This window comes from Littorina saxatilis, linkage group LG13 (genome assembly GCF_037325665.1).
Source record: "Littorina saxatilis isolate snail1 linkage group LG13, US_GU_Lsax_2.0, whole genome shotgun sequence".
NCBI classification, from domain to species: domain Eukaryota; kingdom Metazoa; phylum Mollusca; class Gastropoda; order Littorinimorpha; family Littorinidae; genus Littorina; species Littorina saxatilis.
In genome coordinates, this window is record NC_090257.1 from 36,577,956 (window position 1) to 36,594,258 (window position 16,303).

The 16,303-nt window shown below is 37.1% G+C and overlaps 1 protein-coding gene and 1 long non-coding RNA gene across 2 annotated transcripts in view; both read right to left on the bottom strand.

The window, feature by feature from the left end:
• Positions 1-30: 30 nt before the first annotated feature.
• LOC138945637 (tetraspanin-7-like) lies at positions 31-15,698 on the bottom strand. The gene is made up of 7 exons (XM_070317112.1): positions 15,516-15,698; positions 11,106-11,294; positions 9,571-9,645; positions 8,391-8,492; positions 7,694-7,867; positions 7,115-7,198; positions 31-6,763 (listed from the first exon to the last, which is right to left on the bottom strand). Exons 1-7 carry the CDS (start codon positions 15,606-15,608, stop codon positions 6,692-6,694), a joined length of 789 nt encoding a protein of 262 aa, XP_070173213.1. The 5' UTR covers positions 15,609-15,698; the 3' UTR covers positions 31-6,691.
• Positions 31-16,303, bottom strand: part of LOC138945639 (uncharacterized) — a 137,122-nt gene continuing 120,849 nt past the window's right edge. Inside the window, exon 2 of the long non-coding RNA XR_011449057.1 lies at positions 31-770. This is a non-coding gene — a long non-coding RNA (uncharacterized lncRNA). The remainder of the gene's footprint in view (positions 771-16,303) is intronic.

Here is a 16,303-nt window from a genome sequence, read left to right on the forward strand (position 1 = left end):
ATTTATTCATAAAGAACTCAGAGCCAGGAGTTTGGATCAAAACCAATTTTAATAAAACAGAGCAAAGCAAAAGCATTAAGTAAAATAACACTGAACACATCAAGTGAATAAAACCATGAAACCTCTGTTGTATTATATTTTGCTGAGACATATATTTAGCCCTTCAATGTGATGTACACAGTCACCAAGCCAGTGAATTGCTGACCTGTTCAAGGATATGGGGTGTGTGTGTGTGTGTGTATGTGTGTGTGTGTGTGTGTATGTGTGTTCTTTCTTTATTTGGTGTTTAACGTCGTTTTCAACCGTTCAAGGTTATATCGCGACAGGGAAAGGGGGGAGATGGGATAGAGCCACTTGTTAATTGTTTCTTGTTCACAAAAGCACTAATAAAAAAATTGCTCCAGGGGCTTGCAACGTAGTACAATATATGACCTTACTGGGAGAATGCAAGTTTCCAGTACAAAGGACTTAACATTTCTTACATACTGCTTGACTAAAATCTTTACAAACATTGTCATTGACTATATTCTATACAAGAAACACTTGGAAAAAACCTAATGCACTTAAATTTAAAAAGTTGTTTGCTACTAAGAAAAAGAAATTGCTAAAGAATATTTTGGACTTTATTAATACAATTTGTAACAGTTTTTCATATTTTTTTTATTTATTATATTAGCATATATCATGATTGTATTGATTGTATTTATTGTTCAAAATGCCCCCATGGGTTATGGACAAATAAAACTTGAACTTGAACTTGTGTTTGAAGCCTTAACATTAAAGTCAAAAATGCCATAAAAAGTAAACGACTAAAACTACAGCTTGAATCTGAACAAGATTTAAAAGTCTGAAGTCTCGTTTCATTTATGAGTGAATATACACAAAGAGAGATACACCAAATAGATATAATTTTGTTAAGAATAAGAGTCACAAGATGATAATTACACGACAATTCAGCACACCAAATTCAAGCCGAAACACATCACTGTAAAATGGATGAAAAAATTACACTTTTTTATACCACACATCTTAATATCTTAGAGTACACTTCGTAATCAGATGGAGAAAATCCCCAAAGCACAGTGTCTTTATGTGGAATGTTCTCAATATGCAGGCAAAAACAGCCGCAGAATTAAGTAAGTACATTTATAGTTATAGGAATGAATATCGGTAGATAAAAAAAGTAAATGAATGTATAAGATTGAACAAATAAGTAAATATATTTATCGTAATAATAAAGTAAAAGGTAAATACATTCATAAGAATGAAAAATTAAGTTAAAACATTTATAGGATTAAATAAAAGTAAATAAATCTATCGGAATGAATAAGTAAATAGATAAACATTTGATTCAAATGTATAGTTCATCTGCTTTTCATCTGCTTTTCACTATCTCCAAAAATGGTGACTACCAGTACCAGCATGTCCCCCTTAATCAAAGTTTCCCTAATACCTGGCAGTATGTAATTTAATCAGTCCAAGCGGTTGTTACATGTATAGGCTATCAAAGACCCAAGGACACTGAAAACAAGACCAATCAGTGAAGCAGAAAACTGCAGTGCAAGCATAAAAACAAAGAAAATTACATGTTTACAAGAGAAATTTGATGGGAAAAAACTGAGACGGGTTGCTGCAATAGCATGCTGAACAACTACAAAAAATGATCATCATGTCTTAAAACACAAATATTGAAATAAACAAAACCACACAGGTCACTGCAGCTATCAATTACTAACAGCAAATATTTTCAATTCATATTATAAAATAATAATAGAAGGGAAACTCTTTCGGACTAGATATCCCCAGAGAACAAAAACAAAATGTCAGATAAAAATTGCACGAAATTGAAGACATTTATGGAAATATAAGTTAATGACATGGCAAACAAAAAAAGTAACACCAGATTATTGCACCAAACTCAATATAAAGGTAAAATTTCCTTTCAAAATAAAAATCAATTTTGTTTGTTTGTTTGTTTATTTGTTGCTTAACGTCCAGCCGACTACGCAGAGCCATATCAGGACGAGGAAGGGGGGGATGAAGGGGGCCACTTGTCAAGCGATTCCTGTTTACAAATGCACTAACCCATTACTTGTGTCCCAGCAGGCTTTAGTAAAACTAAATTAATACCTACTGGAAGATTACCAGTTTCCAGTATGTTAAAATAGGCTTAACCTATCTACTGCTGGACTTACATCAGAACACTAACAGATTAAACTATACATGAATCGCGAGACAAGCGGCAAGAGAAGAGATTTTTGGAAAAAAATACAGGTGAATGAGCAAGAAGGCAGAAAAAAGAAAAGAATTCATGAAGAAAAAGAGAGCATGACAGGAAAGAGGAACCAAAAATCTACCTAACAGCAAACTAGAAAGCTCCTGCGGTTCCAAAAACAGGAGGGGCCTTTAATTTCATAACCGCAGTGCCCCACTGCGGGAAAAAATCAATTAAATACAAATTTCCACTTAAAGAAACTGTAAGATTGCTGTGTCAAAGTTAACAGAATTTAAGCATGGGGAGAATCTTTCTTTCTTTATTTGGTGTTTAACGTCGTTTTCAACCGTTCAAGGTTATATCGCGACCGGGAAAGGGGGGGGGGGGGGGGGGATGGGATAGAGCCACTTGTTAATTGTTTCTTGTTCACAAAAGCACTAATCAAAAAATTTCTCCAGGGGCTTGCAACGTAGTCATGGGGAGAATCTTTTCAGAGAAAAGAAATTTACAACAAAAACACACAAACAAGTCGCGTAAGGCGAAAATACAATATTTAGTCAAGTAGCTGTCGAACTCACAGAATGAAACTGAACGCAATGCCATTTTTCAGCAAGACCGTATACTCGTAGCATCGTCAGTCCACCGCTCATGGCAAAGGCAGTGAAATTGACAAGAAGAGCGGGGTAGTAGTTGCGCTAAGAAGGATAGCACGCTTTTCTGTACCTCTCTTTGTTTTAACTTTCTGAGCGTGTTTTTAATCCAAACATATCATATCTATATGTTTTTGGAATCAGGAACCGACAAGGAATAAGATGAAAGTGTTTTTAAATTGATTTGGACAATTTAATTTTGATAATAATTGTTATATATTTAATTTTCAGAGCTTGTTTTTAATCCGAATATAACATATTTATATGTTTTTGGAATCAGCAAATGATGGAGAATAAGATAAACGTAAATGTGGATCGTTTTATAATTTTTTATTTTTTTTTACAATTTTCAGATTTTTAATGACCAAAGTCATTAGTTAATTTTTAAGCCACCAAGCTGAAATGCAATACCGAAGTCCGGGCTTCGTCGAAGATTACTTGACCAAAATTTCAACCAATTTGGTTGAAAAATGAGGGCGTGACAGTGCCGCCTCAACTTTCACGAAAAGCCGGATATGACGTCATCAAAGACATTTATCAAAAAAATGAAAAAAAACGTTCGGGGATTTCATACCCAGGAACTCTCATGTCAAATTTCATAAAGATCGGTCCAGTAGTTTAGTCTGAATCGCTCTACACACACACACACACACACACACGCACAGACAGACAGACACACATACACCACGACCCTCGTCTAGATTCCCCCTCGATGTTAAAATATTTAGTCAAAACTTGACTAAATATAAAAACACCATCTGTTCAAAATAGTCTACTGGCAGCCAGAAAAAAACCTGATTGATTAAATTCATGCAACAAGGTACTAAGCATAAAGTCAGTTTAAATATGTTGAGTCAGCAAATACTGTAAAGTATTGCACTTGGTGGGCAAAATTTCATTGAGCAATCACAAACGCAAAAAGAATGCTGATGTTAGCAAAAAAATGACTAGGCTCAAGCAATTATATGTGACCTCATGACATTTTCTTTGTTATTCTTTAAACTGAATATCACAAACATCAAGGAATGAAAATTACAGAAGCATAATTGCTGACATTTCACTGTTATTCAGGTGTAGTTATCAGACATACGTTATTCTGAGATTCTCTACAGTGGTAAGCAAAGCTGTTTTTGGACCTCATATGAAGGTACTAATTTTGACTGAAAAAAAATGCATTAACCCTTCAACTTGGGCTTTGTAACTAATTAACATAACAATCTCTCTTGAATCATCATCGCCCTGACAATTCCGATAAAGTCCTTAATACAATCTGCAGCTGTTATACCCATGATATACATTTGTGACAATGTACAAGACCCACAATCTATGCTTGCAGCCTTTAATTATTAAACATATAAGTAAAAGAAAACACAAACAGAATGAAAATGGCATGGGACTTTGACTAGTATAATTATCACATCCACAGCCATTAAAGAGCCAATTGCCACAATGTTGGCAAAAACTGACAATCAGCATATCAATTAATTTTTCAAGAAACCAAGAGATCTATGAGTTGGTTTGGGACTATGTTCACAACACAACATCCGAGGAGGTTCATACCCCAAAAACATTTGGAAACGAATTGCAAAGCCCTTAACAACAGCAGTAGCAACCTCTGCAACATTTGTCAGAGATAAGTTCTTTTAACTAAAATTTCTTTACCGTTATCATAGACAACAATGATGGTAAGTACAAGCTAGCATAAACCTAGTTAAGACACCATAAAAGAAATACAGATCAAACAAAGAGTGTACAGAATAATTTGGCCAAGAGGCGGTGGGATTATAATTGTAATCACAGATGGCAGAATTAATTGAATGGCCTGCAGTGACATTCAAATGTATCGGGATGCCATATACAGTTTTAAAGGCAAGTACTGTTCCAGATCGGTGGGTAAAACTCATACTGCAATGAGTCAGATCGTTAAAGAGACAAATGCGCCCTTGATTAAGTTAACCATATATTAAGTAAATAAATGTTATAGAGCAGAAGACTAAACACCGACTGCAATGTTGATTGTTTAAAAAAAACTAAAAAAAACCTTCAACCACACAGACTGCAAAACAAACAATCAGGTCTTTGAGGTGACAAATATAACCTTGTTTAAGGTAAACACAGACGGGTAGGTAAGCAATACAGTTTCAGTAAATACATGGTGTAGAATTGAAGATATTTGAATGTAAAAAGCAAAGCATACCCTGTGTAGGTAAATTCCCCAGCATTATATAGACACAACCAACTCGCAGCAAAAAATGGCCTTGAAATTTGACTAACAGCAGGAAAAGGTGTACTGTACACAAATGCAATGACTTTTAAATACTTTCTGCACCAAACAACAGTCAGAAGGAAGAAATGTGAACCTTTTGATTAAACCCTCAACGTGAAAACTTGGCCCCCAAAAACATGACACCATTTTTTGTACAACTAAAAAAGTTCATATTGTTGACATTTCCAAGGCCCTTAAGGCGCTATTTTGTTTTTGCTATCTAATTGGCACCCATACTGTATGGATTGAGGATTTCTTGCACGCCAGGGCCAAAATGAGAGAGTATCAACCCGACAAAACTTCATTCAGTATAATATTATTTTGCTGGCCAGGTTTAGTTTAACAAAGCTAAAAATGCAGCAAGTTATACAGCTCTTAACAACTAAAATGCCACAGCAAAAGACCATGTCAATAAAATACTATGCATGCTTTTTAGATGTAAATTAAGCTCAACATCCCCCCCCCCCCCCCTTTCCCCGCAACAAGGTCCCACAACAGCAAGAAGAAGGGACCACCTCCTCTATGTCTACAACTTATCAGTCCTCAGATTCCCTGATGAAAAATATTCTGGACTATCACATTAAATCAAAGAAAATTTCTCCTTAATCTTTCAGTAAAATTCCTCCAACATCTATGCAAGGTTATGTCTTTAAAATCATTTGCATGATCGTCATTCTTGTTAGAATAGTGTACGTGTCATGCAAGAATAGTTTAAGATCACAGACTTTTAATCACAAAGCCGAGATGTATAAATTATTTTTAAAAAAGCAGCAAGGAAGATGCACAATTTTGACATTCTTATTTCTAAATCTGCTGCACCTATGTTCATTCTACTTAGCAACAACATAATGCATTGGATCAAAAGAAAAGACCTACAGCAGACTGTAAGACAAATGTTCTATGTATTGGTGAAAAAATAAATATACCTTTGATGTTAATTAAACTGTGCTTTGCACAAGTTCTGGTCAGCTATTTTGACTCTAAATGTTATTTTGTTCAAAGCCTGTGTGCCGAAATAGATCTTATTCCCTGTATCAATCATCACAGTGATTTTAAAACAAACCAAACAACCTGACTTTAAAAGTTTTCACAGCCACTACTGTCTCCATGTAACATTCAAGGAATGAGTCAACATTTTTATCACAGTAATATGTAATCCCTTTATAACAAATGTTGAGTAACAACAACAACAAAATCTGCCAGCAGCTGTATCAATGATTTTTCTCTCATGCTGTTCTATGCAAAGAAACCTTCATTTTTTCCCTTTCCTTTTTCAATCGTAGAACTAAGGATTTGTTGCAGACATTGATCTTGGGTTTTTTCAGGTTTATAATCTTTCAGTACAATAGCTGGTAAAATGTACTGCATCTTTATCTGAAAGCATCAGCTTTCACAGATCCTATTAAGACAGGAAGGGTGCGGACCAGATAAGGTGGACACAACCATTTCCCGAAAAGAATAGTACTGATTTAATATGGAGAAGACCGTCTTTGTGTTCCAGGGAGACAACTGGTATAGCTGGTGGTTCTTCCCCTTTCCTCTGCTTTGTGGCTGGAGCTCTTATTCCATCTGCTCATACTTGGCCTTGCTGATAGACTTGGCTAGACAGCATGCTAGAATTGCTCCAAGCACCTGAAATTCAGAGTATTCCTTTTAGTTCTACAAAGTCAATGATCCATTAAGAAAATGTATATGCTTCATAACAAAATCCATGTAAAGTGTAATAACAATGACATCTTCAACATATCATCACTTAAAGGTTAGATTCTTGACTGAAATACTTTGATAAATAAGAAGAGAAAAAGAGATCATAAAAAATGTCTTTTCCTGCACAGATATTCTCACTTTAATTTAATTTTTATAGACTATACATGAAAATAATGGCATGTAAACCCGGCAGAAAATCAGAAACCAGTTCGTTTAAATCTACATAAGATTGATACAGCAAGGGATGTTTCAGCACGGATTATTTTGTCTACTGACCTGGAAGAATGAAATTCCCAAGGCCACGCCACCAATGGGTCCCATGTTTCCATTGATGAAGTCCACAACCAGCTTATGGCAGCCCTGAAAATAAAACGTCGGGCAATGGTAGAAAAGTCACACACATTCACAATTAAGAACCATCCAGAAAGCAGAATACATATATTGCAGCAGCTCATGAAAATGAATTTAGTTGCCTGAACAACCCGGAAAGAATTATTCAAAGACAATTGCCTCTGTAAGCATTTTACAGCAGAAAAATAATACAGCAACAAGTTTTCACGAATCACTTTTTGTTAAAAATAATTAAAAGATCACACACACACACACACACACACACACACACACACACACACACACATATATAAAAAAAATTAAATGGAAAAAGTGCCTCCCCTGAGAATTGTTTCAGACTTCAGGTTTTGGCTGCTCACGTAACAGAGTGACCAGATTTTGTTCGAGCAAGAATTCGTACTTGGAAAGAAATGCTAGTTTTGGTAATGGCTAGCATGATCACTGGCTGTTGAAGATGCAAATATGATCATGCAAAGATGGTGAAAAGGGGGAGAAAAAGCTTACATGAGTGTAGATAGGCATGTGAGTGGAGTTAGCCTGGGGGGGTAGGTTGCTATTCTGGCAGGTTTTGATGTCGACTCGGCAACAGGACACTGGCACTGAGTGGGGCTCTTTCTGCTCCTGTCCCCATGGCGTTGAGAACCAGTCATTGTAGCTCCCGATTCCACAGCAGTGCAGCTGACAATTGAATAGAAATTAGCAGAAAATTTGAAGAAATTTGCCAAACAATACATCAACTGTTCTCTGTACAAAAACAGATCACATACTGTCAAAAAGAAATTAGATTATATCGCTCTTTTCTGTGCATAGTGGGAATTTGTGGCTAAATTTTTTTTTTTTTTTTTTTTTTTTTGCCAAGCACATCATTGTGGGGCTTTTAATCAATAACATGCATACATGCTAAATTAATTTATTGAGTGACACCAATGTCACTGTAAAAATAATTCAGCAAAACATTCCCACTCTCAACAGGAAGCAGTCGGGATGTTGGTTTTGGAGATGTGTCCTTGTGGAGATGTGTCCTTGTGGAGATGTGTCCTTGTGGAGATGTGTCCTTGTGGAGGGATGTCTTCATCCTTTTTAAAATCCGGAACATGATCATTTACACGAGAATAAAGGTAAAGCTTCAAATGTACAACAAGGTTTCAGCAGATAAACAGGCGCTCCAAGTTCGCCATCATCTTGCCACAAAAAAGCTCACCTTACTCTGAAGTTCATCAAAAGCATCAGTGATTGTCTCCTCTCCTTTCTGACCGTATAAAGTTATTTTGTGGGTCAAACCCTCCTGGAATCCCTTCTCCAGCTAAAACATAAAACACCATACAAACAGTTAACAGCTTGAAACAGAAGGATATGCAAGAATAAGTTCATCCGAGATGCTATCTGCAGATATTGAGTGCAGTGAAAAAAAATTAATCACACACTCAAATTTAAAGAAAGTATTGATTTTTTTTCTCGCTTGGGAGGGGGCGAGAAAAACGAATGATCTGAGAGACATGAAAAATTAAACATGTGCTAACAATGCATTACCCTTAAAAGATGTGTACAGTGAAAACTGTCTTGCAGTATCAGGCATGAAAACTGAAAAAAAAAAAATACTGAAAACAAAATTCGAAGGCGCGTAGCGCCAAGTTTCGCAGGCGTGAAGCCTTCTAGGGGGGTCCGGGGGCATGCTCCCCCGGAAATTTTTTTTTTCAAGGGTGCAATTTGGTGCAATCTGGGGCTATCTGAGCCTTAAAATTGGATTCAAACATGGCCCCAAAACTATTTTACTATAACTATGACTAGGAAAAAAAAAAAAAAAAAAAAAAAAAAATTGAAAAATAGAAAGAAAAAAAGGAAAATACGAAAAAAAAAAAAAAAAAAATACGGTTTATTTTTTAAAAAAATACGGAAAATACAGAAAATACGGAGAATTTTCATGCCTGAGTATTTACTCCTACTCCTGTGCATTCCGTAACAAGATACGTTCAAACTACATGTGTTTTTTACACACACACACTCAGACACATGCACACCCTTACACACACAGGCACCAGCCCTGAAATTCTAAACAATGGTGTACATGTACTAGCCTTTGGCTGATGATTCTGAAAATGTACTAGCCAGAGAGCAACCTTTGCTAGCCAAACCAACAATTTGTTTCAGCAACTTCACTCGCATTTGGCGAGTAGATGAACATTCCTACTAGCCCGTTACATGTTTCTACTCGCCATGGCGAGTAAAATACTTGCCACTTTCAGGCCTGGGCACACACATACGCAAACACACATACAGACAAACACACCACATACACACATGTACACAGTCGCAATCACACACACAAACTCTGCAAACACACACACACACTCAATGACTAACTGGACACTCGCTCCCCATACCTTTCCCTTGTAGACCAGAAGAGTGATTCCAGCGCTCAGTTCCATAATAAATACCAGGAACAGCATACCACAGTACTGCACACACAAGAGACACGGACATGTTTATTTTGCAATGGATACAACTGCATGCTACCCATACGAAAAGAACCTATTTGTCGCCTATGGGAAAATTGTTTTAAATTCCTATAGGTTTTATATAGGTTACCGATAGTTCTGCTCATCTATGTGGTGTGTATATCTAAGGGATTTAAAATGCAAATGAGATGTAGGGAACCAATAAGAATGAGGGGAAAAAACCCTCCGACTTGTAGGTTTTGTATAGGAATTAGGGTCATTCTCATACATGTATGAAACCTATACAAAACCGATACCCATAACTGGCATAGACTTTTTACTTGTCATTTATATCATATATGAATCTTATAGGTTACCTATAGAAAACCTATAGGTCTCCAATATGACCATCTATGTTAATTTGTACGGGATTCAGTATGTACTGCACGTAGATTAGCTTGCAGACTCTCTGTTTATGTTGAGTATAAATTTAGAAAGCTTAAGACTTTTTTTTGAACAAGGACACAAACACATTTTATTCAGACAAAGAGTTTCAAAGACACATTTTCACACACATAAGACACATATATCTCTCGTTACACAAAGACACTGGTACACTCATATTCTGACAAAGACACAAACATACCTTCTCACATACAATTCTTCAAATCTCACACAAAAAAAGTCTCAACCACATTCTGACACACAACAAAACAAACACATCATCATTTACACTGAGTACACATGTTCCCTTGAGTACACATGTTCCCTATCAAGCCATGCATGGTTATCAAAAGTGCTATTGCTAGCCCACGCTCAATGCAATGACTTTCAGCAGCAAGGTAATAGGTCAGGCCGACAGCTGTGATGGATAATTTGTTTTGAGATAATGTCAATTTGAGCACTTCATCCCATGTGAATGTACATTTAAACCCCACTTTTAGGACACCCCCCCCCCCCCCCCCCCCCAATATGAGACTTTCTTCTTTATGAGACCTTTATTTGACAGATTTTTTGTTCACAACCTCTGCAAATTTACCCCCAATTCCAGACCTGATTTTATCAGATTTTTGGATGTCTTAAGGGTAGCTGTGATGCCCAAAACTAGCTGCTATACAACTTGGGAAAAATTGCCAAATCTCTTATGGTCATTGCAGCAAACTTTTCAAAGAAAATACTACAAAAGATTCTTAAAGAGTGCACGTTTCATTGTTTGTGTGCGTTCAATCTTGAAACATAAAAGGAATTCTAACTCAAATTAATCGATATATAAATGTTATTTGTAATTTTGATCAAATCTCAAAAGTCGTTCACCTCGACCGCTGGCACGATCTTGCAGGAACATTGCCCGTATCGATCTGTGTAAAATGTCATATTTTGGTCAAAAATACAAATAACATTCATGGACCCATTCCTTTTACATAATTAGAAAAATACAAATAATATATATATTAATATTCCTGCATGCTGATTGCTCTCACCAGGTAGAGCAGGAAGGAGTGACCTTTGACAGTGCAGCAGCATCCTAGGGACCCGACGATCACGATGACCGCACCGACCCCAATGAGAATGAAGGGCGCCTCAGCCTTGTAGATGTTGGACAGCTCCAAGTATTTGTACAGGTCCACCTTGGTCCAGATACCTATGGCCAGGATCACTATACCTGTCACCTGTCGCAACAAACAATAAGAAATCAGATACTCTGTGTCAGCCCTTAATTAACATGCAGGGTATCTTGGTGGCCAGGAACAAAATACATGATACTTGATTAAGTGAGAGCTTTTCACCTGTGAAAAAAAGTGTGAGAACCAATAAGAAAAGAAAACAGGGAGTGTGCAAGCCAGTTAACTTTAAGAGAGAGAAAGAGAGAGAGAGAGAGAGAGAGAGAGAGAGAGAGAGAGAGAGAGAGAGAGAGAGAGAGAGAGAGAGAGAGAGAGAGAGAGAGAGATAGTACACCTGGCATAAGAAGAGATTAAAGACAATCACAAGGGTAGAGGCCGGAAATAGTACATACTGTATAGCGCATTATTGTCTAACAATTATGGTGTAATTAAGTCACACTCTTAACTTGAATGTTAAAATTTGTTTAGTGCCTGTCCCACTTCCTGGCCTATTAGAGCTGAAAGCTAGGATACTTCCATTATTCATGTTGCCTTAATTCACACTTTTACAATAACAAAAACCCTTTATGAGTCTATCTAAAATTGATTGCGAGAACTCCATGCAAATATTGTTTCGCCTGCAACTCACACTGTGAGTATTACAGTTTAACATGCTGGGGCAATTGTCTTCGCATTTAATTTTAGGTGGAACTGTGTTCCTCCTTATAAGTTATAACTAATTACTGCAATAGTTGCTATTAAAGTTTAAGTTTGTCTTGTGTGCATTGAGACAGCGAACTTGGCTTATCCAAACAATTTGCACTTAAGTTTATCCCATCATATCTCTACAGCTGCTTGCTTTGACTTGGAGCAATTATATAATACAATGATCCCCACATTATCATTAGATCGGTATTTCCCACTCAACATAATTATGTACAGTAGAACCTCCCCTTCAAGGCCCCCCAATGTAAGACTTCCTCCTTTTTTATTTTAAGACCTTAATTTTTCAGATTTTCTGTTGATAACCTGTGTAAATTTACCCCCATTTAAAGACTCGACCCTCCTTTTTACATTTAGACCTGATTTTCTCAGATCTTTGGAGGTCTTAAAAGGGGGGTTCCACTGTACAAAGTGAGTTAGCCTCAGACCAATCCCAGCGATGAAAGGAGCTGTGTACAAATTTAATGACTTGGACCCTGACTGTGTGTGGTGCCAGCAGTGTGCCATGATGAATTAGCCATAAAAACGTGGCGCCTATGACAGCACCTTATTGATCCATATGGCTGTTACATTATGGGGTTCTGTGACAGACACTCATTATAATGCCACGCTTTGAGCAGACATGGTTTTGCCGCGTCCTAACTGCTTCATATACGGCGATCAATCTACAGTTTCTTTCTTTCTTTATTTGGTGTTTAACGTCGTTTTCAACCACGAAGGTTATATCGCGACGGGGAAAGGGGGGAGATGGGATAGAGCCACTTGTCAATTCGACAATTGTTTCTTGTTCACAAAAGCACTAATCAAAAATTTGCTCCAGGGGCTTGCAACGTAGTACAATGTATTACCTTACTGGGAGAATGCAAGTTTCCAGTACAAAGGACTTAACATTTGTTACATACTGCTTGACTAAAATCTTTACAAACATTGACTATATTCTATACAAGAAACACTTAACAAGGGTAAAAGGAGAAACAGAATCCGTTAGTCGCCTCTTCCGACATGCTGGGGAGCATGCATGGGTAAATTCTTCCCCCTAACCCGCGGGGGGTGAGTCTTAAATTGGGGTGTCTTAAAAGGGGGGTTCCACTGTATCAGCATTGCTAAACTCTGACTTCTTAGATTGCTGTTGCATAAAGCTAAAAGATTGAAAGAGTAATTAGAACCTTCTGTTACACTTTTTAGTTGTGAAATAAATGTACCATTAAGTGTACATACATGTACAAGTGTGCCATAAACTTTGATTCATTATGATTATCACAGCCAAGAGAAATCCAAATAGTTACAAAACAAACAGTACTAAGAAAATAGAGCTAGGATGTGGGCACTGGGGAGTCTGAGATTGAGACAATATTTTTTAATTGTTTTTCTACCTTTACACTGTTTCAGTGACTTTATATTTCTCCAGACTCAAACAGGCTCACATTCAACTCGTACTAGCTGCCGTCATGAAACACAAGAAGAAAATATGCCATCCTCTAACTGTTTCTTTCTACAACGTACAAGCATACGGCTATAGTTATAACTTGACATACATACATGTATACAAAAAAGTATTCATTTTGATCAGTTCCAAATCAAATGTGCGACATGCAATGCAAAGGTCAAACTTCTAATGATGGTGCCATATTGAGTTCAGATCACTCTGAGATTGCCTCAGATTTCACTGTCAGGAGTAAACTTAGGCATACAATCCATTTACTTAATTATATATATATATATATATTTATATATATATTCTTACTGGACAATAGCTGAGATCTATCTACAAGAAAATATATCAATTATATCATGGGGTCAATGGCAGCAGGAAGATATCTGGCACAAGTTCACAACCCCCATTTCACCCTGAAATGCAGGAGTGTCTTGCTGTCACTCATGACTGGCAGGGGAAAGATGAAAACAAGAGATAAGACCAACAGAAACTGTCAAGCCAGAAAGGGGTAGTGGCATAGATCAGCATTATATTTATATGGCCAAGAATCTGTCAAGGAGTCCAAAAAGTGTCATAATGCTTCCCTTCTGTGATAAAATAGTTGCATGAACTGTGCACTGAATTAGTGAATACAACACGCTTTTATTTTAATTTGTTTTTTATAATTAGATTCTGCTACCAGAATTATGCGACGTGTATATCTATGAATATGAGTATTGCTGTAGCCGGGGAAAAAGCAAAACAAGTCGTGTAAGGCGAAAATACAACATTTAGTCAAGTAGCTGTCGAACTCACAGAATGAAACTGAACGCAACGCAACGGAGCAAGACCGTATACTCGTAGCATCGTCACTCCACCGCCAAAGGCAGTGCCAGTGAAATTGACAAGAAGAGCGGGGTATTCGTTGCGCTGAGAAGGATAGCACGCTTTTCTGTACCTCTCTTCGTTTTAACTTTCTGAGCGTGTTTTTAATCCTAACATATCATATCTATATGTTTTTGGAATCAGGAACCGACAAGGAATAAGATGAAAGTGTTTTTAAATTGATTTGGAAAAAAAAAAATTGATAATAATTTTTATATATATATATATATATATTTAATTTTCAGAGCTTGTTGTTAATCCAAATATAACATATTTATATGTTTTTGGAATCAGCAAATGATGGAAAATAAGATGAACGTAAATTTGGATCGTTTTATAAAAAAATAATTTTTTTACAATTTTCAGATTTTTAATGACCAAAGTCATTAATTAATTTTTAAGCCACCAAGCTGAAATGCAATACCGAAGTCCGGGCTTCGTCGAAGATTACTTGACCAAAATTTCAACCAATTTGGTTGAAAAATGAGGGCGTGACAGTGCCGCATCAACTTTCACGAAAAGCCGGATATGACGTCATCAGACATTTATCAAAAAAATGAAAAAAACGTGTGAGGATATCATACCCAGGAACTCTCATGTCAAATTTCATAAAGATCGGTCCAGTAGTTTAGTCTGAATCGCTCTACACACACACACAGACACACACACACACACACACACACACACACACGCACGTACACCACGACCCTCGTCTCGATTCCCCCCTCTACGTTAAAACATTTAGTCAAAACTTGACTAAATGTAAAAAGTTCTGTGACATAAACTTATATATTATTATATCAGTGATCACAAATGTCGAAATGATAATATTGATAACAAATAAAAATTCTATAGACATAATAGTTTATGCACATATGCAGTTAAATAATATACATTTCCCAATCTTTTGATTAAAATGCTGAATGTGGGTGGTCAGAATCTGACATCAGCAGCCCTGCATCATAATGCAATTATGGTCACCTTAATTGAATCAAATTGAATTGTGCCATATGGGCATAATCACTGTGCACATCAAGCCTAATTAGCCTAATTTCATTTAACCTAATAGCAAACTCGTTTATGAGATTTGTAGCAATATACAATGCTGACAAAAGTAGAAAGCGCTAAAGTCTTCGTCTGTGCAAAGCGTAATCACTATCATAGAGCAAGTACGTGGGAGACGCAGATTTTCGCCTGGATGATCAAAAGCGGTCGGTTCCAGATTTTCAGTGACACTGACAAGTGCGCAATATTGAAAACATTCTCACCCAAAATATGAAGTTGAAAACCATCATCAGCGTTTTCATGCATGTCACGACTGGTGCCGTCGTTAGAGCAGTATCCACTCGTCCCTTCTTCATGATTGTGCGATGGAAATTGTACGACTAGCTTGCAAAGTAACCCAACCAGACCGCCTCGCAGGAATGAACAGACGACGAAATGAGATGAGCGGAAACTGACGGTACTGGCAAAAGTGCGCATGCGCGAAACTGCACACTCGAAGACAACCGCCGACTTTCAAGAGGCAGAAACCACGCAGGTTACAGGATTTCTGGTATGTTTGCCAACTCCAGAATCCCAGGATAACTGGAATTTTAGTGCCAGTTATGTTTTGTTGTGTGCAGGACGAAACTTATCAGGTTGCAGGTGACAACTCACGGTGACCACTATGTAATATTTCAATTTATTTGCCATTATTTTGTTCCTCAACTCGCACCCTCTCAGTCTCAAGCAGGTGCCGTACCGATTTGTACATTCCAGTAAATAATACTAGACTCCAGTCATACCGATAGAGAGGTCAACCTATCACTCAGTATCACCTCGAGTGCATAATTACGTTTTCTTTGGATTTTGGATTGCTCTTCTTGAAGTTAAAGTTTTATCTCAGTTTTCTCACAGTCACAGTCACATTCACAAAGTATAAAGAGTCGGTCTCTCTTGATGATGTGGTGGGGTACTTGTATACTGTAGCTAGCCATGCACCCAATGTCAATAGATCTTTTCGGTATCTGAGCAGCTCTCGCGAGACACGCTCTTTGTTATGCTTTGAACATCG